The sequence below is a fragment of the Myotis myotis genome, unplaced genomic scaffold (genome assembly GCF_014108235.1).
Source record: "Myotis myotis isolate mMyoMyo1 unplaced genomic scaffold, mMyoMyo1.p scaffold_m19_p_10, whole genome shotgun sequence".
Lineage (NCBI taxonomy): Eukaryota > Metazoa > Chordata > Mammalia > Chiroptera > Vespertilionidae > Myotis > Myotis myotis.
In genome coordinates, this window is record NW_023416314.1 from 63228724 (window position 1) to 63255637 (window position 26914).

Sequence of the window (26914 nt, forward strand, 5' to 3'; positions counted from 1 at the left end):
AAAAGGAAGAACATGATACATGAGGTCAGCTCCACATGAGGAAATAAAATTACTAGATAAGTAGATATAAAAGTCAGTATAATTGCATTTTTGCTTGAAAACTTACTGCTGAGAGGGGAAAAATATGTGTACATATATGTGTATGTGTAGTTTACATGAATTACAAATACATCCCTACAATAGAATGCTGTGCATATTTTGGGGACACTTAAAAATATGCACATCATATACAACCAGAGGCCTGGTGCATGAAATTCACACACTGAGAGGGGATCAGGCCTAAGCCAGCAGTCAGACATCCCTCTCGCAGTCCAGAGCTCTTGAAGTTTGGGACCCCTTGCTCCTTACTGCCCACCTGCTCACTGCTCGGCTTGCTGCTCCTTAGTGCTGCCATGGAGGTGGGAGAGGCTCCCACCACCATTGCTGTGCTTGCCAGCTGTGACTCCAGCTTCTGACTGAGCGGCACTCTCCCTGTGGGAACTCACTGACCACCAGGGGGCAGCACCTTCACTGAGCGTCTACCCCCTGGTGGTCAGTGCGCATCATAGTGACTGGCCAGTTCGGTTGATTTGCATATTAGGGTTTCATTATATAGGATGGAACAATTGTTCATGGAGTGAGGAAAGTGAGAGTTGAGTGTGGAGAGTGAAGAAAAAAAGTTGAAAACAGAGAAGAGTCCTTACAAACATAACAAAGAATTTGTAACCAGAAAATGTACCTAAAATGTTTTTAAAATTCACAATGTGAAAAATCATAGAGTAAAGTTGTGGGCAAAGAGTTTGGGAATTGAACTTTCTAGAAAAACTAGAATACAGGAGACATTCATTCATATAGTCTCAATAGCATATTGATATTAAATATACCTTCTTCACTAGGCAAGCTATGCAAATTTTAACAATTTATATATATAAAATCCTAATTTGCAAATAGACCGAATGGCGGAACAACCAAACAACTGGTCGCTATAACATGCATTGACCACCAGGGGTCGTGTGTGGAACATGGCAGGTGTCAGCAGCAGGCGGCAGAGTGTGGAACATGGCGGGCATTGGCCTCTGCAGGATAATGGAGCAGGTGAGCAGGGGCGCCAGACCAAGGCAGGATGCAAGTTGCAGTCATTAGGGCGAGCCTCTGGTGGTTACTGAAAATTCTTAGCTCCCGTGAGCCGCAGACCAACCTGGCACTCACACCTGCTGCAGCGCTCGCACCTGCTGCCAGCGTTAGCCCCATTAACACCCACTGCTGGCACCAGAGAGGTGGCTGCCTGGCCCCAATTACCCCTCAGGGTTTCCCCACCTCCCCCTGCTCCTGAGGGGCAATTGGGGCAGCAGCCACTGCTTGCACCCGCTCCAATTGCTCCGCACTGTCAGTGAGTGTGAGGGGGCCAGTGCCATCAGCGGGTGGGAGCAGGGCTCTTGGCAGACTGGGAATCAGGGGCATGGCAGGAGGAGCTGGGCGGGGGTGTGGAGGATGGGCAGAGACCTGCCCCTGTGCCCACTGTGGCCCATAGTTCCTTTCAAGGTGCATGAATTCGTGCACTGGGCCCCTAGTATGTAAAAAGAAAGAAACATTAGAAATTGTGTTTAGAGCTAATCTGCAGAGAGGCCTCCACAGGCAATGGGACTGTTTATAATTTGTGCTAATTTTCATGATTGCCTTGAGTCAGCATTTAGTATATCACCCTATCCATATTTAAATCTTAATCCCACTCCAAATATATGTGTACCCAAACTTAGAATTTCTCTTGAATGGAAGAATCCCTTAATTTAGGCTGACAAGATTTAACTTGAGAAAAATTAATGCTCACCTCCCCACACAGAAAATAATAACTATATTTATCCATTTAAATTTTTATTAATGAAATGAGGGAAAGGAAATACTGAGATGGACTTAATATGCATTTTTCACAGAAGCCTCTTGAACAAAGTGAAGTTCTTCATTTGCCACTAAACTTTCCCTTTTGAGTGAGGTCATGGTGGTTCTTTCATATGTAGGAAAAGGATCACATTCTTCCATGTACCTGAGGTAAGTTTGGTGTTAGTATATTGATCATTAATACACTCTAAAATAAAGAACTATAGGATTTTGGGTAGAATTTTGGAAAGATTGCTAATAGGAATATCTTCATCATTGAGATTTTAAAATTTAAGCCATGTGCTTTTGATATTTTATAGTTTCCTTTCTTTGCCCCTCCTCTCCCTTTCTTCCTCCCTCCCTGCCTCCCTCCTATTCTTCCTTCATCCCTCCTTTCCTTTCCTTTCCTTTCCTTTCCTTTCCTTTCCTTTCCTTTCCTTTCCTTTCCTTTCCTTTCCTTTCCTTTCCTTTCCTTTCCTTTCCTTTCCTTTCCTTTCCTTTCCTTTCCTTTCCTTTCCTTTCCTTTCCTTTCCTTCCTTCCTTCCTTCCTTCCTTCCTTCCTTCCTTCCTTCCTTCCTTCCTTCCTCCTTGAGTTGAAAGTCAAAGACAATGCTATATGAATAGATAGATCCCAAATCACAGATTGATCATATGAGAACATACGGTTTTCACTTAGTGTAATGTTCTTCAGGTCCATCCATGTTGTCATAGAGTAAAATTTTCTTCTTTTTTTTGGCCGAGTAGTATTCCATTGTGTAAGTGTACCATAGCTGTTTTATCTGCTCACCTACTGATGGGCACACACTTGGGTTGCTTCCAAATCTTGACTATTATAAATAATGCTACAATGAATGTAAGGTGCATATGTTCTTTCAAATTAGTGCTTTGGGTTTCTTCAGATAAATTCCCAGAAGTGGAATCACTGGGACCTGAATACCCTGGCCAGGGAGCTGAGAAGCACTTTGAAATGGGAAAAATCTGACAATCCTTTAGATATAATCTAAATGTATTTAAATTATGTTCTTGTTTTCTCCATCTCCCACAATTAAAGTTTATATAGGCAACATTTACAGCATGAAAGCCTGAAATTAGAGCATGACATTCATTTATGCAATAATTTAGTCTCAATCTAGTTTCTTAACCCCCATTTCCATCACTCATCCCCCACAGCTCATTAATTTACTTACCATTCCATAAATATGCCTTGTTTAGTTCACCATCTTAATCTGTAGATTGCTTTGCTTAAATACTCTCTATTTTTAATTAATTTGATAAAATTAATATTGGAGAAGGAATTTCAGAAAAATTTTTCCTTTGGATGGTCTCTTGATACTCAGAAAATGCATCTCCATTTGTACTGAAAAAGGCATTTCCTTTTAAAAATGTGCATGCTAGACATAATTCCTGAGAAATTAAGGTATTGAAAGCTTGATATCTGGATCACTTATTGCCTTTCTATACATTTTCTGATTTTTTTTCTCTCCATTGCTAGTTTGTTGTTGTTAATCCTCACCAGAGGTCCTATTTTTCCTTGTGTGTTTTTTTAAATTAAATTTTTATTGTTGAAAGTATTACATATGTCCTCCTTTTCCCTCCATTGACCCCTTATAGCCCACCCCTGCCCCTTGCCCCCTGCCCCGGGCCTTTACCCATCCTATTGTCTGTGTCCATGGGTTATGTATGTATGCATACAAGTTCTTTGATTGATCTCTTCTCACCCACCTCCACCTTCCCTCTGAGATTCCACAATCAGAGTGTAGAATCCATTGCTTTTTTAGAGAGAGTGGAAGGGGGGGAAGGAAGAATGGGGAAGAGAGAGAAAGAAAGAAACATCCACGTTGAGAGACACATCCACTGGTTGCCTTCCACATGCACTCCTACCAGGAGGCTGGGGAGAGAACCTGCAACCCAGGTACGTGCCCTTGGCTGGGAATTGAACCTAGGACCCTTTGGTCCATAGGCTGATGATCTAACCATTGAGCAACCAGGCAGGGCTCCATTGCTAGTTTTTGAGATCCTAAGAAACACATTTGAGGAAGCTTTTCTATATTCTGGTGTATAATTTCTATCACCTTACATTTGAAAAAATCACATTTTGCTAGGGATAAAATCTGACAGTCTTGGGTTTTACATGCTAGGACTTATCCATATCATTTTTGCCTCACCTCATAGCTTAGACCCAAAGTTTCCTTTGGTCTCTTCCATTTCTTCACATTATTTAAGCATTTTGCTCTTATTTCCATTCTCCTATCAGAGCAATGGTTGACTTCATCTCAGTTATTTGTAGTTTAGTATGAATGAGTTTCAGTGCCTATTCCTAATAGATGCTTGAAGTGGAGGAAAATATCAAGATAGCGATGGCTTCATCCAAGTACGTATGAAGTTCTAGAACCAGCAATATTTGAGAACAGGATTTGTCAGCAGCTCCTTCCCTCTTTTCTCTCAACTTTCCTTTTCCTTTTCCTACTCTAAGACTCCTAGGCATTCTTATTCTTTCCTAAATCTCCCTCTGTATCTGGTGTGGGCTATACGGACAAGTCACTCTCTGCTTCATGTTAATTTTATACTCCCTCTAAGCAGTTCTTATGATTATACTAATTCTTAAAGCTGAGGCTGTTTTGTGGGTACTGGGGAGGAAAATGCAGATGTATTTTTCATCAAAGTTTTCTGCTTCAGTGATGTTGAGGTCAATTGGAGATAAAGTTTTTTGAAGTAGGAGGAAGGGAAAATAACTTTATTGAAATGATTTTTACCATCTTTCCAACTTCTTAGTTACCTATTCAAAAATCTTGGTTTCTGAAAATACCAAATGTACCAAATTTTTCATGTTCAACTTGTTCTCTCAAAATTTGAGAATTAAAGGTATGAGGCTTCAGCATTTCCATATTCCTGTGCCTTTTAACAACCTCTATAGTTGTTTCCCCCTCAGGGGAATTATCTGTTGAATTGAACAGCCCTGTGCCAGAAAGTCATATATCTTCTATTTTATTCTCTCATGAGGTGTAAACATAAAAATATCCTGTAATATAACACCTTTGTCTAGGGCAAATCACTTACCTTCAATTGTATAGAAATTATTGTAGTGCACAATAGCTAGTGCAGAGTGTTTTTAGCTACTTCTAATCAGAGCTTACAGATGACTTTATACTTAATTCTTATAAAAACTTAATTCTTCAAACAGGGTTCATAATAGAACATAATATCTTCTGATTCCCCAAGGGAGATATGAGTTACTCACCACATCTTTATTATCTCCCATATCTTGCTCTGCATGCCCAATTGGTCACGATACATGAGACAATCAACTCCAAGGTGATGAATATGAACAAATACTGTGAAAGCATTTTACCACTTCTCTGTTTCCAAAAATAAAATGTACATTCCTTATATCTTTATATGTTAACACTTTAAAAATAAAGGTATGTAAAATTGCAGGAAGGTAAAAAAAAAATATATAAAAGAAAAAAATTGCCCAATGTATTTCCCACCCTCAACAACTATGGTTACTTATATATATTTCTGTTGATAATAATGTTAACTAACAATTATTGAGGAAGGTTATAAACTGATAAATTTCTGCCAAATGGTTAATGAACGTCATTGTCTGTGTTTTCTTATTGTGGATAAGGTCAGCAAATTTTCTTTGAGTCCAATGAACCTCTGAAGAAGATGGAATGGAGATACTCTTGAGGTTCAGTGTTATAGAACTTACTACTTAACAGAGAGATGTTCAAACTTAAGTCTGTTGTTAGAAAAGAACCCAAAGGGGAATTCACAGCGAAGGAAGAGGAAGTTTGAGTCTGTGCCCTAGGTTTATGTGTCCTGAGGGTAGGTGGTTTCCTCTCAGGATTGCCCCAATAGACACATATCCTTGCAGGATCCTTGGAGTGGGAATAAGAATACAAAATCTGCAATATTTGGAAACCCAACCCTGAAGGACCAAAGCACTTTTGTGACAAGGCCACCATAGACTCTCTGGATCAGTTTTCAATATTGATATCACCTAATAGAAACTGAAGCCAGGGCAATGGAAGTTATGGGCATGTTGGTGGACCGTTGAGATGCTCCAGGGTTATATCAACTAGAGATTTTATTTTTTATTTTTAAAAAATCATCATCCAAGGATACCTTTCCATTGATTTTTTAGAGAGAGTGGAAGAGAGAGGGGAAGATGGAGAGAAATATCGATGTGAGAGAAACACATTGATTGGTTGCCTCCTGCATGTTCCCTGACCAGGGCCCAGGCTGGGGAGGAGCCTGCAACCAAGGTACATGCTCTTGACCAGAATCAAACCTGGGACCCTTCAGTTCACAGGCCGAAGCTTTATCCACTGAGCCAAACCGGTTAGGGCTCAACTTCAGATTTGAAGTCAATGCTGAACCTTTGATTCTCAATGTTCCTGAATAAATGATAGGTTTAACAGGAAAAGGGCCTCAAGATGAAGATCTTGAATTTCTTGCTAATATGAACATTGGTGGTTCAAAAGATGAATTGGATAAATGAAAGAGTTAAGACTATAATTATACCCCAATTCAGTAAAAGGTGACATTCCTGTTGTACAAATATAATTTTAAGTAATATCTAATATATATGTATTTAAGATTTCACTTAAAGGTGTCCTTCAGGATATGTGACATAAAATATTAGCACCCCTACAGCAAAAAGATGGTTCTTTGAAGTGCCATTTAATTGATTTCTGTTTGATTTTAATTTTTTGTAGTGAAATAACTTGGAATTTGGACCATACTCAATTAGGATAAATGTTCTGTGTAGCCCTGTGAATCCTGAGCAAGTAGTTAACATTTTTAAGCTTATTCATTTAATTGAATCAGAGATATAAATTATTCCCTGAGTAAATTTGCAATCCCACTTGCTGTAAAATCCTATTCAAAGCTATGCAGAAAGAAGAAAATTCAGCAAAATGCAAACCAACATATTGAAGTAAGAAAAGCTTTCTGATTTAGGCTAGGAACTTAAATACAGGTGACATCCTCAATTCAGAAAAGTTGGTTTTTAGGTCTTGATTTGAGACCAGCTATTCTGACCTCTGGCAAGCCATGGGCAGATGGGATCTAAGAAGTAGAATCCATAGAAAAGGCTTTGGAACCTATGGCTTTAATTCCTACCCAGCTTGCTTAGCACTGACGGTCATCTCCTTGCCCTGCTGGTTCCTTCTCTCTGTACCGACAAATCTATATAGATAGGTGCACATATGTCCACAGTCCCACATTCACAGAAACACAGGTATACACACATACTGAAGCATAGACATAAGTACACTTAAACAGACTCACGTAGACCTGCTGATAGACAAGCACACAGAGCAGGGGGTGCAAAACATCCACCGTCATGTGCATACAGAACTGAGTACACATGCATTCCAAGTTACATCCATGTACAGAGTTCAGCTTTATTTTGCCTGCAGACTATATCTCTGACACTGAACATAAATCCCTGGGTACCACAAGTACATAAGGATACTATTTCCTTCTTTGAAGATCTAATCTTGCTATAATAAACTTGATCTTTTAAGGCCTGGGAAAACTGGCTTCAGACATATAGGTACCTGGAAACAATGGAACTATTATAAAAATATCTTGGTTAACCGGTGGGCTAGATTTGAATCTAATGCTAACTCACTCAAAATACATCTTTTAATATTTATAATATACTCCATTTGGGTACTTGAGGTTTTGGGTGATCCTAGCTTTAGGAATGTAACCTGTGGTTTGAACTACATTTGTAGTAGGTGCATGTGCCAAAGAGTAAACTAATGATGAAGTTCATTGGCATATCTTGCATAATACTTAAATATTTTGATCACTCATTTAAAATGTAATTCTAAATTTGAGCCCTCTCAGTGTGGCTTAACAGTTGAGGATCAACCTAAGAAACAAGAGGTTCAATTGGTTTGATTCTTGGTCAGGGCACATGCCCAGCTTGTGAGCTTGATCCCCAGTAGGGGTGCATGCATGTTCCTCTCTCATTGGTGTTTCTGTCTTTCTATCCCTCTCCCTTCCTCTCTAAATATCACTGAAAAAAATATTTTAAAAATTGTGATGAAATTCTCATAGAAATCTGGTGTTTACCCAAGGCCAAATAACAGCATCTGAATTTAAATTGGATGTGATAAACTCAAATGATAGTAAAAGTAGACCAATCACTGCAATGCTGGCACTCACGATATTCGCTGCTATAGCATAGGACACCTGGAATAGAACAAAAGAACCACCTGGTCACTGAAAGTTACCCACATGCATCACTGGCAAATATATTCCAGTAGAAGATTTATATAAATTTTGATCATTTCAAAATTGTAAGGTCAACTGTCAGAACTGCAGGATTCCAACAGAACTGAACAATTTTGGAGAAAATAAAACTTTTGATGTAGCACGCATGTCTTTTGTCCTTCACTGACAAATAATCATTAAAAGTCTACTCTGTACCATGCAAACTATGTTCTGCATTATTAGATAAGGAGGCAGAAAAGAAATGGACTCTGCACTCAAGGGGCTTTCAGACTACTGAGGAGAACAAATAAATGTTTATTAAAAGTAAATACAATTTTAAAAATGTTAACATTATAGGCAAATTCATAGTGCCATTCATGGTCAGAGTACCAGAGTGCTAATATCCCAGAAGTTTACTATGGTTCATTTTAGAGTGCAAGGAGGAGATTGTAGGGAATTTTTTTGTGGGGGGAGAGATAGGTGCTATCTAGATAGATATTTAGGATTTTATCTTAAAGGCGGTGGGGATTTACTGTTGCTAGAGGTGCCTACTCTGTTTTCAGGCCACTCTTGTCAGGCTATATACTCCAGACAAATGTGTATATATAATGTCACTGCATAATCACACTTCGTCCATATGAGGTCAGAGAGGTGGTAAGTCCTATGATATTGCTATTGGAAAAATCCTTTCCTTATACTTCCTTGTTGTCATTTGCACTGATGAAATTCTATCTTATATGAATTAGATAATAAATATGAAAAATTCAACTACTGGATTCTGAAACCTACCTCACTGGATACATCATATGTTTATCTAAATTGTTATTCATTGTTGTACAGTAATCTCAGCTTATTCTTTTGGGACAAATATCCCTTAAAGAAAGACAATCCCATTAACATAAAATGTTCATTAATTCACTCTTATAACCTAAACATCCAACAGTATTGTTTAGTAAGTTATAGTATATAAATGTAATGCAATCTTTAAAATGATGAATTTCCAATTACATGTACAAATGATTATACCATAATAAATTTTTATTTCAAAGAAGAGCCACCTTTATTGAGGAAATGAATCCATAAGGCCACTTGCAACAGTTCTTCTGTGCAGCATGGAGTTTTATTGGCAAACTCTTTTCTGAATACGACAAGCAGAGCACTTATTCTGGTTCCTGGTCTAGGCTGGGTTGTGTTGGAGTGCAGTGTACGAGTAAAAGTATGGAGGAAGTGGAACACTCAAACCTGTGGGTACACTGCTTTGCAAACAATTTGATAGGTTCTCAAGAAGTTAAGCATACATATGACTCAGGTATTTATCGAAGAAAAATAAAAGCATATGTCTATACTAAAACTAGTAGGAGAATGTTCATGGTAGCTTTATTTGTAAGAGCTCAAAACTGGAAACATTGCAAATTCCATCAACAGGTGACTAGATAAACAAATTGTGGCATATGCATACAATGGCATATGACTCAGAATTAAGCAGGAATTATTGGTATGCATGGATTAATCTTGAAATAGTCATGCTAAATAAAAGAAGTCAGATAAAAAAGAGTGTATACTTCTGTGTGATTCTATTTATATAAAATGCTAGGAAATGTATAATTACATTAATATAAAATTCTAAAAAAATACAAACTAATTTATAGTGACAAGAAACAGATAAGTGTTGCCTGGATTATCAAGGAAACAAGGAAACTTTGAGAGTGATGGTTATTTCATGATTAATGATCGTTATTTGATTGTGTTAATATGTATCAGATAGTATACTTGAAATTTTTTAAGCCTGTTGTTTATTGTATATCAATTATGCCTCAATAAGGCCATTAAAATTAAAAAAAAACATGAAGAGCACTATGTAAAAGCCAGATATGGTGGTAAAAAAGTGTGAAGCATGGCATCAACTTCTCCCTGCCATCTACTACAAAGTTATTTTTTTAGTAATGTTTAAAAGTAGAGAATATATAAATATTATTTTAAGAAATAATACTTGTTACTTTATTATATTCACTGTAAAGTATTAACTATTAATCTTTATTAAGAGTTCTAGGCTTTTTTCTAAAAGAACTAAAATGTTCAGATAATGGTTTCTGAACATTTAGTCTAATTTTAGTATACACATATGATACACACACAATAGTATTGTCAGCTATCTGTCTCCTTCTCCCTCTCAAACTCTAGTACTTCTGATATTGTTCTTTTGATGGTGTCCTATTGATCACATAGGTTTAGTTTCCTTTTTTTCTTTGTTTTCCTTTGACTTAGGTATTTAAAAATTCCTAGCCTCTAACTCACTGATTTTATCTTCTGTTTGGTAGATATGGTTGTTGATGTTCTCTTGCATTTTTCATTTCATCTCGTCAAGTCTTCAGCTTTTCTTTTGGGTTCTTTTTTATGATTTATATGTCTTTGTTTAATTTCTCATTTTGAGGAAATTTCTCATTCCTGATTTTATTGAGTTGCCTTTCTGTGTTTTCTTTTGGCTCATTGAATTTCCTCAACAAAACAACTATCTTGAATTCTTTATCAGGTAAATCACAGAATCCCATATTTTTTGGTTAAGTTACTGGAAGTCTATTGTGAGATTTTAATGATGTTACATTTCCTTAATTCTTCATGTTCCTTGAAGTTTTGCGTTGTTATTTTCACATTTGGAAAAGCACTCATCTCCTCCAATCTTTACTAGTTGTTTTCAGATAGGAGATCCTTTTTCATTTGTCCTGTTTGTTGCTGGGGCTTTCTCCTACTTTGTATAGGTACACTTGTTCCATGCTTCTTGCTCCCTCTTGTGGCCGAATTCTTTAGCTTGTATGTCTTTCTTTTTTTGTGTGTGTTAATCCTCACCTGAGTATATTTTTCCATTGATTTTTAGGGAGAGGAGCAAAGAGAGGAAAAGACAGAGAGAAACATCGATGTGAGAGAAACATATCAATTGGTTGCTTCCTGCACGAGCCCTGATCAGGGCCCGAGCCAGAGAGGAGCCTGCAACCAAGGTACATGCCCTAGACTGGAATTGAACCCTTTGGTCTACAGGCCACCGCTCTATCCATCGAGCCACCTGCTAGGGCTTGTATGTCTTCTCTTGATCTTGCAACTCACCAGGTAGGCTGCTGGAAACCTTTCTTTCTTTCTCCTTTAAAATATTTATTTATTTATTTATTTATTTATTTTTATTGATTTGAGAGATAGAGAGGAAGAGATTTAGATAGATGATAGATAGATGATAGATAGATAGATAGATAGATAGATAGATAGATAGATAGATAGATAGATAGATAGATAGATAGATAGATAGATAGATAGATAGATAGATAGACATTGATTTGTTGTTCCACTTATTTGTGTATTCATTGGTTGATCCTTGCATGTGCCCTGACCAGAGATCAAACTCCCAAAGGTGATGCTATATCTCAAGTTTGTGATTTCTCCCTTCTGTAAACCATGGCCTGTTTTCTGTTGGCATTCCCTGCCTACTGAAGCTCAATCTGTCACTACCCTTAGGCACACAAGGAGCAAGCCTCGGGGTGGCGTAGGTATGGGTTTGGCACTTTGGATGTTGAGGTAGCTGTGGACCAGATTAGGGGATCTTTCTGTGAAGTTTGGTTAATTTCCAGTGTTCCGAAATCATGAATTTTAGTTATTTTGATGATATTTCCCTTGATTTGTGGAAGGATGAGCCCATGGAGTTGCTTACTCTGCCATTCTAAAAATCAATCTTCTAGCATTAATGTTCAAAATTACTCTAATTACTTATTCTTCCACTTTACTACCTCTCAACATAAAACTCAATGGGAAACAACATAATATCTACAATATCTCACACCCATTGCCCACAATACAATCAAAAGTTTCTAGACATATGAAGAAGGAAGAAAGAAGGTAATAATGGATGCTGGGTCATTTCAAGATATCCAAATTTACATGTCATAACCAACATTTTAATTTGCATTAAATAATATAACATCTAGAAATTTAACTCCATGATTAACTTCATACATCCTGAATGATTTTTATGGCTCATAAAATATAACAAAGATTTCACTAATTGGAGTGTATTCTTTTTGGGGTGAAAAAATGCAGCCAAAACTTAAATTTCTTATATTTTAAAAATTTACCCTCCAAAAATTTGATTAAATTTCTAGCGGCCAAGAGATAATACTACCTCCTTATTAACTCTGTTTCTTTTGGCAAATAAAACTTATCTCTAGAGTTGCTACAAACATTCTGACTTACCAAGATCTTTGACTGATTCTTCTCTAACATTATTGTCAAGAATCCTGAGAGAAGAAACTGGAAATAAAATTCATATTGATTAATACCATGCATTACATTTATAAGAATGGATAAAGAATAAGAGAATTCTGGAATATTGTAATATGAAGAATATCATCTTAATGCTTTAGCAGGATCATTGAGAAAATCATCTAAGAAATAATTCAATGGTTCTCTACTACAGAGATAGGAAAAGGCATGAAATCTCTGATCACTAATATAACAGATGTATTGGAAATGAAACCTAGGGAAACCTTGAGGTCACTTTGTGGGACAAAAGGAGTGTCAAATAATAATTAATTTTTGTTGATTATAATTTATTTAGCCCATATGTGAATGATAAGAAAATATATCCAGTTAATAAATTTACTCCTAGACAATGTTATATTTTGCTGATTTCACATGTGAAGACTTTTAATATAATGTTAAAATATTTTATTAAAATAAAACATTCAGAAAACTTTTCAGCTTCCTCTTGCATATTTAAATATAAGAATCACATAATGGCCGAAACCGGTTTGGCTCAGTGGATAGAGCGTCGGCCTGCGGACTGAAAGGTCCCAGGTTCGATTCCGGTCAAGGGCATGTACCTTGGTTGCAGGCACATCCCTAGTAGGAGATGTGCAGGAGGCAGCTGATCGATGTTTCTCTCTCATCAATGTTTCTAACTCTCTATCTCTCTCCCTTCCTCTCTGTAAAAAATCAATAAAATATATTTAAAAAAAAAAAAAAGAATCACATAATGTCTTCCATGAGTAGCTTGTTCTGAGACCTCTAACATTTCCTAAAACTTGTAGAAAGATGGCAGTTATGGTGTATTATAAATTTCTTTTTTCACTGATGCAATTTTTATGCATGCATGGAATACCCACAGCATTAAAAAAAAATAACTATTTTTTAGTAGTAGAAAGAAGGAATGTTCTATACTCAGAAAAATGGGGCCAACACTAAATAGCATTTTGGGATCAGAAGGATCAGAATTTGAATTCTTTGCACTTTGTGTTTTATGGGACTCTAAGGGAAATTACTTAAGCTATGTTTTAGTTTTGCTTTTTTCATTGGTAAAGTGTGAGTTAATATTTTCTATGTAGTTGTATTACTGTGTTGCTGTTGTAACAGTTACATATAAAGCAATTCCCTGAATTATTTACAGTCAACTCCTACCTAAGGCTCAGAACTATGTTTACCAGAATTTCTTTCCTTGGATGGTTCCTAGTTATATTGTCCAAGAGAAAATCTCAAGCAATATTAGGAAAGGAGAAGGGAAGCCTAAACTATTACTCTCAGAAAGTCATAGCAGTCAGACAAACCCTGATTTTATGGGGTACAACAGATTTATTATATTCCAGTTTTTTTTTATTCGAACATTTATATTTGTCAGGCAAGGGTTAGTGATATGTAAAAGAACACATGGGGGCCATTTTCAATAGGATCAAAGGAGACCTCTTAAGAAAGTAACATGAAAGCTAAGCTCATAGGAAAAGAGTGACCTGAGTCTTTAAAACTGAAGGAAAGAGTTGACCAGAAAGAGAAAATGCAAGGATTCACAGAGGAGAAATCTTTATTTTTTCAAGGACCAGTGTACCTGAATGTATGTTTTATTTTATTTTATTAAAATATATTTTATTGATTTTTTTACAGAGAGAAAGGGAGAGGGATAGAGAGTTAGAAACACCGATAAGGGAGAAACATTGATCAGCTGCCTCCTGTACACCCCTTACTGGGGATGTGCCTGCAACCAAGGTACATGCCCTTCACCGGAATTGAACCCGGGACCCTTCAGTCCGCAGGCCAATGCTCTATCCACTGAGCCAAACCAGTTAGGCCTGGATGTATGTTTTATTTAACCATTAAAAATAAAAATAGAATAACAAGAACCTCTAACTCACTAGATCATTTAAAGAATTAATATAGAAGCTAACATACCAAATTCGATTCACTGTCAACAATTTTCTTCTGGAATTGTCAAATGCTAAGTAGCAAAACTTAGAATTTTGTCTTTAAGTAAAATTTTGATTTGACCTTTTAATTACCCCATGCAAGGATTACAGATTATAATGTTTTACTTACTGTTCATGTTGGAAATAGGTACACACATTATATTGACAACATAAGAACCAGAGCTAACGTTTCTATGAAGGTCCCATAAAAATAATTGAAAACACAGAAGGTATTTTGAAGGGTTGAGAAATGAAAGCATAGTAATTAAAACATTCTTTTTTTTTAATCCTCACCTGAGGACATGCTTAGACAAAGAAAGAGGAGGAAAGAATTGCAGGCTTGATACCCAACCCAGTGCGTGTGGGAGATAACCAATTGATGTATCTCTCTCACATTGATGTTTCTCTTCCCACCTCGCTTCCACTCTATCTAAAAGTAATAGAAAAATATCCTCAGGTGAAGATTTAAAAAAAAAGAAGAAGAAGAATGTTTCCTAGTCTGAACTGTAAATTTGTTGATATTAAGTAACATATTACTTAATTGCTTTTAATTCTCACATCTAGAAAAATGATAACACAGATTAAATAATAAATAAATGTTGCTTGAATAAAATTAAAACATATATTAACAGAGGAAATACTAGTCTCCAAAAATTATTTGAGTTAAAAAAATCTCAAATAATTTCAAATATGACTTGATCATATCAAAAATATAAATATATGTGATAATTTTTACAATGGCAACCTGGTTTTTAACCAGACTATTATTTAAGATACTAGAACAGTGATGGCGAACCTTTTGAGCTCAGCGTGTCAGCATTTTGAAAAACCCTAACTTAACTCTGGTGCCATGTCACATATAGAAATTTTTTGATCTTTGCAACCATAGTAAAACAAAGATGTATATTTTTGATATTTATTTTATATATTTAAATGCCATTTAACAAAGAAAAATAAACCAAAAAAATGAGTTTGCGTGTCACCTCTGACACGTGTGCCATAGGTTTGCCATCACTGTACTAGAAGCTCAGTGCACAAAATTTGTGCATGAGAGGGGGTCCTTCTCACCCTCTTGTAATCTGGGACTCCTTGGGGGTTGTCCGCCTGCCACTTTAGGCCCAATCCCACAGCGGGATCGGGCCTAAACTGGCAGTCAGACATCCTTCTAGCAATCCGGGACCACTGGCTCCTAACCACTCACCTGCCTGCCTGCCTGACTGCCCCTAACCACTCGCCTGCCTGATCACCCCTAACCACTCACCTACCTGATTGCCCCTAACTGCTTTGCCTGCCTGCCTGATCACCCCTAACCCCTCTGCCTGCTTTCCTCATTGCCCCTAATTGCTCGCCTGCCTGCCTGATCGCCTCTAACTGCCTCTGCCTCGGCCCCCGCTGCTGCAGCTTTGTCCAAAAGAACATCTGGAATGGTGTTCAGAAGGTCGTTCAGCTGTCTGGTCTAATTAGCATATTATACTTTTATTATTATAGATTAATACAATGGACTCATCTGTTCTTCACTTAGAATTATTATTTGAATTAAGGTTCTCATTTTTCTTGTCTGAACTGCAGAGGCCTCCCAGTTGTCTCAAATTTAATCTCTAGACTCATAAAATGATGGTATTAAAACAATCTAACCATGGGTCTGTCCTTAGTCAAATACTATTGTTTAAGGCTGTTCAATAGAAATATAATGTAAGGAACATGTGCAATTTTAAGCTTTTCAGCACCACATTAAGAAAATTAACAAGAAATATGTGAAGCTGATTTTAATGCTATATTTTACATAATCCTGTATAACCAAAACATTATCATTTCAATATAGAATCAATATAAAATTATATTTTACATTCATTTTATTCATATTAAGTTTTTGAAATCTGGTATGCATTTTACCTTTATAGCATTTCTCAGTGTGGGTTAGCTATATTTTGAATGCTCAATAGTTACATGTGACTAGAGGCTATTGGACAGTGTAGCTCTAGTCCTTGACCACCTTCTTTTTCACTTGCTTCTTTGGTGATCTCATCCAGTCTCACGGCTTTCAAATATCTACCTGTCAGTGACTCCCAAACTTACATCGTAAGCCTAACTTTCTCTTATAAACTCTAGATTCTACATCCAACTGGCTACTGGACATCTCCAGTTGAATCTTAGATATTTCAAGCTCAACATGCTCAAAACACACTCATTATGTTCCCTGATAATCTACTCACAGTTTTCTCTGTATCCATTGATGACAAGTCATCCCTCCTATTAGTGTAAACCCAAATCTTAGCATTATATTTTTCTCTCTTTCTCTTACATTCTACACCCAATCCATCGGGATAATGAATTAACTCTAACTCAACATATACCTCAAATCATGTTACTTTTTACCACCTTTACCAGCCTTTTTTGAGCTTCACCTGGATTCCTCCAGAAGCTTTCTAAAAGTTCCCTTGATGCCCATTTTTAAATTTTCAATACAGCAGCCTACACTAATTCTATATATCCCATGACTTCCTTGGCTTTTATGCTGTCTCATCTCGCTTACTCCACTGGCAAAATAAAATACCATACAAGTAGCTGAATAGTCACCAAACATTTCCTGTTTTTCCAAAATGCCCCTTTGACTTCTTTCATTTTTTATTAGATCCAGGGGGCATGCAAAAAGTGGATTCTTATTATGAAAGACTATTACTGATAAGAATCTAGGAGTAGATATCAACTGGATATAAGGATGAGTTCCTTGAGAACAGGGATCGTGCATTTTAGTGTTCTATCCCGGGCACACTGCTCAGCTCAGAAACAGTTATTAAATGTACTGAATAAATTAATGAATAGCAATCAGAGAGTACATTTTTTTACTCACAGTCAGAGATGCCCAGTATGGGTATCCTGTCAATGCTAGCAGAGGCAGATAGACTTTTCCAAATGCAATCTCTTGTGTGACAAGCAAATATGTCCAGATTACTCCCAGCCAGTTACAAATCAGACCAGTCACCATTTGTATGGCCTCGGAGAAAAGAACACTATTAATTACTTACTACTATTCCAATCCAGTCATTGAAAAGAACACACACCAAGAAAAGCCAAGGTAGAGAAGTAAGGTGATGATCTAACAGAATTTGAGGATTCTTAACCTTCAACTCAGATGAGGAAGATTTGTTATTATTTCAGAGTCATTGCAAAAACAATGACTATCTAGATTTCCAACTAAACTGTACTAGGAGCCTGTTTGTCTACTTGACTCAAGAGGTTATGTGACATTATCCCTGGAGCCCTAAAAAAAATTGCTATTCCTCAATACTGTGCAGTTAACAACCCTAACCTGCAGATACAGCTCTTATGTTATATAGGCTAGTGGACGTGGTACTTCTGACCATTCTTGTCCTTCTCTCATCCTCTCAAAACTGGGATTTGGACTTTGATTCCTTTCATTCTGCCCACCCCTGTGCCCACCTGTAACTGTGGTTTATATCAGAACCCCAGGGATCTTTATAAACAGGAGTTTAAAAAGATGGTGAACTTTTGTAATACCTTGTTTTCTATAGCTTTTCCTAGGGACTATTAGCTGGATGGGACTTATGGATGATTTCTGCCCACTGAAGCCAGGTCAGCTTAGAATAGTTTCTGAGCCAGTGGAGAAGTAAAAATCTGATCTTGCTATTTAGAGCCCCATAATATCTCACTGTGAGGTCTTTCAGTTGGTTTTCAGGTACTGATTATCCTTTTGTTCATAGCTCCTCTTAAATAGGGTAACTTCAACTTGAAATTTGCAATAGGCTCCTGTTTTTGGTATGTGATTATGAGGAGAGCCAATAAGTGGATAACTGCTGTACTTCTCTGACTTGGAAAGCACTTTGACTTCTAGGCAACACAAAACTTTGTACTTAGTGTCACTTCTGACAGGCTGTGCAGAGGGAGGAGGCAGGGAACATTGGGGCAGATAGGACTTTTCTCATTTTTGCAAAAGTGTAAATTTCAGCACCTTGCTGGTCTTGGGATACACTGACTTTCTCTGAAGTCTGAGTTTAGTGCAGGATGCTGGATTTTTTTTTTTAACTTTTTATTTTTAAATAAGTATAGATGCATAGGAATTTGCAAAAATAGTACAGAGAGGTCCTGTGTACCCTGAATCTGGATTCTCCAACTGGTTACAACTTACACAACCATAGTACAATATCAGAATGAGAAAACCAACTTTGATATAATGTGTGCTTAGAGTTATATGTCATTTTCTCACATGTGTACATTTGTGAACCCACCACCATAGTCAAGACACAGAACTATTCCATCGCCACAAAAATACTCCTCATGCTACACCTTTATAGTCATGCTCCCTTCAACTTCCTTATTCCTAAGCAGTCACTAATGTTTTCCTTTACTAACTTTTGCCATTTTGAGGCTTTTATATAAAATAAATACTTCAGTATGTACCTTTGGAGATTGGCTTTCTGATTTAGCCCTTTTTTTATTTAATACCCTTGAGATCCATCCAACTTGTGGCATGTATCAATGCAGTTCATTCCTTTTTATTTCTGAGTATTCCATGGTATGGATGCTTATAGTTCAACTACTCATGTATTGAGGAATTTTTGATAGTTTTCAGGTGGTTTCAGATAGTTTGGGAGCAGGGGGCATCACAAATAAAGATGCTATGAAGGCTCGTGTGTAAGTTGTGCAGGTATTATCTTTCAGTTCTCCTGGATATATCCCAGGAGTATACCTGCTGGGTTTAATGGCCAGTGTAAGTTTAGTATTTAAAGAAACAAACTATTTTCCAGAGTGACTGTACTATTTTTATATTTATACTAGTAATGCAAGAGAGATCCAGTTTCTTTTCATCATCACCAGCTTTTAGTAATGTTACTATTTTTAATTGGTGGTTCTAATAGGTGCGTAGCAATTACCTCGTTGTAATCTTAGTTTGTATCTCTCTAATGGCTAATAATGTTAAATATCTTTACATATGTGTATTTTCTATCTGTGCATACTCTTCAGTAAACTATTTCATATCTTTTGCCCATGTTAAATTGGATCATTTGTTTTTTTTATTGTTGAGCTTTGAGAATTTAAAAAAAACATATTATAGATATAAATCTTTGTCAGATATGTGGTTTGCAAGTATTTCTTCCCACTCTGTAGCTTGTCATTTCATCTTCTTAACAAGGTCTTTCCCAGAAAAAAATTTTAAATTTTGCTGAAGTCTCATTTATTGACCTTCCCCTCCTTACATGGATCTTGCTTTTGGTGTCATGTCTAAGAACTCTTTGATGACCCTAGGAACCAAACATTTTCTCATATGCTTATAGTTTTACAATTTATATTTAAATCTATGATCCATTTTTAATTAATCCTATATAATAAAAGGCTAATATGCAAATCGACCGAACAGCGAAACGACCGGTTGCTATGATGCTCACTGACCACCAGGGGCAGATGCTCAATGCAGGAGCTGCCCCCTGGTGGTCAGTGTGCTCCCACAGGGGGAGTGCTGCTCAGCCAGAAGCCAGGCTCAAGGCTGGTGAGTGCAGTGGCGGTGGCAGGAGCCTCTCCCACCTTTGTGGCAGTTGGACATCCCCTGAGGGCTCCCAGACTGCAAGAGGGCACAGGCTGGGCTGAGGGACCCTCCCCCCAGTGCATGAATTTTGTGCACCATGCCACTAGTTTTCATATAAGGAGGCAGAGTTAGGTTAAAGTTCTTTTAGTTTTGTTTTGCTATGGCTATCCAATTGTTCCGGCAATATTTGTTGAGAAGTCTCTCCTTCCTCTATTGAATACCTTTATCAAAAAAATCTGTCAGTTGTACTTGGGTGGATTTGTTTCTGGATTGTGTGCCCTGTTCTACTGATCTATGTATCTGTTATTGTGCCAATACCACAATCTTGATTACTGTAGCTATATAAAGTCAGGCAGTGTGATTCTTCCTACTTTTTCAAAATTGTTATCTATTCTAGTTCCTTTGCTTTTCCATATACATTTTAGAATAATCTTGTGAGAGTTGGGGCAATCACTGTGTCCCTTGATTCTATACCTTTATGGCATTGTGTGTCTCAGCAAAACAACTTGATTATTAAGTAGCCCTCCTTCCTTTTAGAAAGCTCTGGGTAACCTAAAAATCTGTGAGTAACCCATTTTCTCCCTTCCCATGCAAATTCCTGCTATTATGCTTTAAATTCACCAATGAAGAGTGAACCCCTGAAATTCTAGACACTACTTTTCTCTTTGGCCAAGAGGCCCATGCTCTATCTCCTATCTCTGCACCCACAACCTCACTGTGTGACTCTTGGGTATGCAGTGTATCCTCCAGGATCTGTGAGTAATAAATCTTGTTCTTAAAAGTACCCCAATGTTTTCTTACTGAAATGTACCCTGTGTTCATAATAAGAATCACAAGGTCTGGCCCACCCACAATGTGGGCCCTGGTGGGAGTGGGGTGGGAAATGTCCATAGGGCTTGCTGAGTCAGGCAAATGCTTCAGGCATTGCTAACATCACTATCATCAATAGGCTGGGACAACACAACAAACACTTAGTAGAAGAAAATCTGAGAAAAGTTTCATGACATTGCATTTGGCAATGACTTTTTAAAATATGAGACTAAAGCACAGGCAACAGGAAAAAATTTAAATTGAACTACATCAAATTTTAAAACTCCTGTGCATCAAAGGACACCATCAATAGAGTGAAAAGGCAACCCACAGAATGATAGAAAGTTTTTTAAGATTGTATATCTGAGGAGTAAATGTCCAGAAAATATGAAGACTTTCTACCACTCAACAACAAAAAACATACAACCCAACTAAGAACTGGGCAGAGGACTTGACATTTCTCTAAAGAAGACATACCATTGACCAAGAAGCACATGAAAAGATGCTGAAAGTCACTAATCATTAGGAATATGCTAAGAAAAACTATAATGAGATATTCCTTCACACCATTAATATGGCTACTATTAGAAAAAGCAGAAAATGGATAGTGTTGGAGAGGATGTGGAAAAATTAGTGCACTGTTGTAAACTGCTGCTGCTACTGCTGCTGCTATGGAAACCACTTAGCAGTTTCCCAAAGGTTAAATATAGAACTATTATATGACTCAGGTATATATATAAAAGAATTGACAGCAAGTATTTAGATACATATTCGTATACTTAGGTTCATAGCAGCATTATTCACAATAGCTAAAAGTTGGAAGCAATCTACATATCCATTGATGGATGACTGGATAAACACACTTTGGTTATACATACAATGGGGTATTATTCAGCCTTGAAAAGGAAGGAAATTTGGATACACATATACATACAACATGGATGGAATTTGAAGACATTATGCTAAGTTAAATAAGCTAGTTCCAGGACAAGGGTTGTATGGTTCCACTTCTGAGGTACTAGAGTAGTCAAATTCATAGAGACAAAGTAGAATGATTATTGCTAGGGACTGCGGGGGAAATGGTGTTATTGTTTAAGAGGTATAGAGTTTCAGCTTTACAAGATGAAAAAGGTTCTGTGGGCCTGACTGGTATGGCTTGGTGGTTAAGCATGGACTCATGAACCAAGAGGTTGCTGACTCAATACCCGGTAGGGGCACATGCCCAGGTTGCGGGCTTGATCCCCAGTGGGAGGCATGTGAGAGGCTCCAGTTGATGTTTCTCTCTCATTGGTGTTCTATCTCTCTCCCTCTCCCTTCTCTCTCTCTCTTAAAAAAAAAATCAATAGAAACATTTAAAAAATAGAGTTCTGTTGATGGATGGTGATGATGGTAATATAACAATGTGGATATCATGCCTCTGAACCGTATAGTTAAAAATGCCTTTGATGATAAAATTTATGTTATGTGTATCTTCGTATAATTTTGAAAAATATTGCTTAAACTTGTTTCAGCAGATCTTCACTGACATAGTGCTGGCAAGAGCATGGGGGTACAGCTTTGTTACTGCTAGGCAGGAGTTAAATTTGCCAGGCAGCCTCCATTGACACTAGGGGGAGGACACTGGGTCTGGGGAAGATGTAAAAAAAGATAATGCTATTATGACCATTGCCCACAAAGCTCTATGGTCTGAAACCTCTCCTGAATATAGTTTTCACAATCTGACCATCTCTTTGGAGCCATGTCATCATCAGATTAAATAATTTATAGATGCCAAAAAAAGGATTTTCTACTTTTTACAAACTTAGAGTATATTTTGTAAGAGTATGACTAAGTTATAATGGTATGTAATTATTTAAATTTAGTTGATAGATTCATAATTTCTGCTTTATTTAACTTTAGCCTTATATACAATTTATATGTTCAGGATGCATATGGAAAATGCAGATATTCCATAACTATTTCAGGACACTTTCATTAATTCTCCTCTATTTGGGGAGTTCATAATAGAATGGTTAAAGTCTCCTCTTTTTTATATTTAGAAATTGTAACACTACAGTTATTTATTCACTCAAGTAACATTTAATTCTTACCCCCAATATTCTTGTTTCCTTTTTCATCCTCAGTTGATTTCTTGGCATATTTTCGCTAGAATACAATAGAAAAATGAGAGGATAAATGTGTTTCTTTTCTGGATGAAATATGGGAACATATCCATAGTAATTATTTTCCTGGGTAAGATACTTAAAATTGAGAGGGAAACTTAATGCTAGAGCTGCTAATTTTTCACTGCTTTTTAGTCTCTTGAGAGATGTTTTTCATCAAACCATCAATATTACTATCTTGAAAAGAATCCAATAATTCTTTTTCAAGTAGTTTTGTTCATTTGCCAAACTTAAATTGGACTGTATTAATTAGTATGTGGTGTGCACTCCCACCCACCAATCCCACTAGAAATTACCCATATCCCACCTTCACAGGGTCAGGAAAATTGGACTTTTGCTTGATATGGCTTATTGTTTTATACCATGTTATTTCCTTCCAAATTAAAGTCTGATGCAGGGGTGCCTGACTGGCAGGACCCAAATCACATGCCCACATCAGCTGCAGAGGAAGCTGAAAAATATTCTCCTTAGGGAAGATGTCAATAGATAAGACAAATGAAACTCACAAATAGCTATCATTAAAATTTTGGATAATCTTTGGGATTTTTGTATAACTCGTATCAGTCTTCCTAGACTCCATATTTAATATTCATAAGAATTTTTCCTTGAGCCCAGCTGACTGGAACAAAGGTGGGCATCTAACTTAAGCTGGGCCTATAATCTACTCTTCCTGTGGCTATTTGGGCTGGTCTCTTGATATGGAGATCTTTAGGAGCAATGGTATTATTATGGTCTACCCTAATAGAGTTGTAGAGAAAGTGATTTTTGAGAATGAGAAGAATCAAGAGAACACCTGAAGAAAAACAGAGACAAGAAGGAATAGATCTTTCCAAGTTTCTGATGGTTTTTAATTTTCTAGTTCTAACTTCTTTTGGAAATGTGGCTAACTTCTTGCCCTTACATTATGTAAACATAACTGTTCATGTATTACAGTACTATATCTTCATTTTACTAAAACTAGAAAGATACAGTTTTCTTTTCTTGCAACCAAAATGTTTTGTTGTGTGTGAGTTTTTTTAAATCACCTTATCTTCTAACTTTTCTCACATGACTTTGGCAATCTACTCTCCAAAATTGCAATGTCTGATGGGTCGTCTTTTTTTCTTCAACCTCTTATCCAGAACCATACCTGAAGTCTGTAACCTTGTCTTCAGATTCTTCACTTACAAATTTTTCTTCCATTTACGTAAACCACAAACTCTTAGGGTCTGAGCTGCCCCTGAGATGGCCTACTGACGCTTGAAAGTGAGAAAATGTAGAAAGATATAGTGGAAAGTAAAACTTGAGTTCACATTTGCCCTTACCAGTTACTATGTGACCTTGCCCATATCCTTTATTCTTTCAAAGGCTGTGTCCTCAGCAACAAAAAGCCTGTAGGAGGGAGGCCGATGGGAGAAACTGGTTCAAAATGGAATCAAAAACCAGTGTTGGGAACGCCCCGCCCTCAGGATGTTCCTTACCAACTACAGGTCTCTACATAGGCGTGATCACAGGGCTACAGGGCATGATCTAACAGGTGGCGCCCTTACTTCAGGACCTTTTTGCTCCAGGAGTCCTGGCAGCAGTACTTGCTGAGTTGGCCCGGGCTGTTTCCTCAATGATGATGCCCCTCATCCCTCCCACGGTTCCAACGCCCACGGTTGTGGCCCAAGAGAAGGGCTTGGAGGGCGGGAGTGGGGGTGGGGGTGGGCCCTTGCGCTCGAGGGCCCCTGTGCTCTCGAGGACACTCGCGCCTGCACCTCTGTGGTGGGGGCCTCAGAGCTCTGCTGCGTCTGTAGGCTCCCAGGACCAGGACAGGAATGATTTGTGGGGGAGACAGCTGACACAGAGTTGGGTATACATGGGTGGGCAAAAGTAGGTTTTACATTCGTTGGTATGGAAAAGACATGCAGATTATTACAATAGTTTGATTAACTCAAGAGAATGTCACAATGGTACAATATTGTACCTAAGTGCATTGTACCATTCTTTTGAATTAATAAAGCTATTCAAATTATCTATTTTATATGAGCGAGTTGTGGTAGCTTGTACTTTTCAAGGAGTTGGTCCATTTCATGTAAGTTGTCAAAATTTTGCATGTAGAGTTGTTTGTAATGTTTCCTTATTGTCCTTTCTATGTCTGCGGAGTCTATAGTAATATCTCTTGTTTTAAAACTTAGGTTAGTAATGTGTTTCTTCCGACAGTCTTGGTAAAATTTTGTCAGTCCACTTCATTTTTTTTTTCCAAAAACCAGCTTTTTGTTTCATTTTCTTTTTAGTTTCATTGATTTCTTTTTAATTTTTGCTTCATATTTGTTTTGCTCTTTTTCTAGATGCTTAAAGTCAGAGCTTAAATTACTGATGTAAGGCTTTTTCTGTTTTCTAATATAAGCATTAAATGGCATAAATCTCACTTAGCTGTTTCACAAAATTTGATATGTTGCATTTTTATTATCGTGTAGTTCAATACATTAAAAAAATCCCCTTGGACTTCCTCTTTGACCTATGGATTACTTAGAAGTATGGTGTTTAATTCCTCCCCTTTCCTCTGAAAAGTTACCACTATCTTGACTTCCAACAGGAATTTTACTTGTTTTTGACATTTAAGGAAGTTGAATCCTGAAATATGTAATACTTGGCATTTGATATTTTTGCTCAACATTAAATTCGTGAATCCATTCTACTATTGATGAACATTTGGATTTGAAACTTTAGATTTTTCTCCTGTTGGGGTTTGGAATACTGATTTTGTGACTATTCTACAAATATTCTTTTATTTTGTTGAACATATGCACTAATTTTTTAGGCTATGAACCTAAGAATAGAGTTTCTAGTATAGCATATTCTCAAACTGTCATTCAAAGTTGTTTTATAAAACAACTGTTATAAATTAGGGCTGTTATGAATTAGTTCTTTACTGCTTTCCAGACAAAGCAAGGACCCTAAAACACTATAACTTCACCTGCCCTGTGCTATTTCGTTTCTTTTTAGATATTTTAGTATGCCTAGGAATTATTGTCATTAAATTTGTGAAATCCATTCTACTCAGAAACTTGTCTTTGTTCATTTTACCTTTATTTTTTTTTTCCTGCTTCTTCAAGTTTCCATTTGGGATCATTTCTTTTTTGTCTGAAGAACACTTACTAAAATTTCATTTCATTTCATTATTGATAAGCTTTGGCTTTTATTGTTTTTCTAAACAAGTTAGCGATTCTTTTTATTGTTGTTCTTTGAAACTAAAATGTCTTTTCTCCTTGTCTACCTTTAAGACTTTTCTTGTGGCTGATTTTATACAGTTTTATTATGATGTATTTAGATGTGAATTTCCTTGTATTTAGTTTAGGATTGTAACCCTTCTTGAATCTATAAAGTCATATTTTTTTGTTATCAAGTTGGGAAAATTCCCATGTACAATATCTTCTAATATTACTTATTTGCTTTTATCTCTATTCTCTTTTGAAATTTCAAATATATGGTATTGGAACTTTTCATCAGTACAATATGTCTCTTACTCTCTGTCCAGCTTCTGAGTTGCATTTTCTATCATTTAGTCAATGCTTCAGTCTTATTTTCCCTTCTTTTTCTTCTAGATCATGGATTTTTCTCACCACTTATGCTTAATTGCTGTTACATTTATATATTTAGATCTTAATTTCAGTCACTGTTATTTCTCATGTCCATTTGATTTTTATAATTTTTATTTCTCTGCTAAAATCTTGTTAAGATTTTATCATTTTGTTATGGTATCTATCATGGACCTGTGTTTTGGTTTTGGTTTTGGTTTTTGAATTTCAGTTCTTTCTTGTTTAAATTTTATTGAATCCTAGATATTGTGTATAAAGATGGTATTGATAACTTGATACTTGGGATAATGTTATCTTCCCCTTGAAATGATTTATTTTGCTTTGGTAGAATGTTAGGTTTGGGGAAGCTCACTTTAATACAACCTGTAACTGAGCTGATTTGGATCTGAACATCAGTCTATGAGAGTGATGGCCCAATTTTTCTTACCTTTACTAATATCCCTTCTAAGAATCACAACTGAAAGTCCTAGGTATTTAAGAGGGTCTTGCTGCTTGGTGAGCCTGAGCTCTAGTTATTGTCTTACAACCCTATAAGAATAC

General features: G+C 36.8%; 1 protein-coding gene across 1 annotated transcript; it reads right to left on the reverse strand.

The window, feature by feature from the left end:
• Window positions 1-5102: 5102 nt before the first annotated feature.
• LOC118664519 (membrane-spanning 4-domains subfamily A member 12-like) lies at window positions 5103-22787 on the reverse strand. Its single transcript, XM_036324687.1, has 5 exons — window positions 22740-22787; window positions 17149-17292; window positions 12319-12375; window positions 7945-8064; window positions 5103-5210 (listed from the first exon to the last, which is right to left on the reverse strand). The coding sequence occupies exons 1-5, from the start codon at window positions 22785-22787 to the stop codon at window positions 5103-5105; spliced, it is 477 nt and encodes a 158-aa protein (XP_036180580.1).
• Window positions 22788-26914: the final 4127 nt, after the last annotated feature.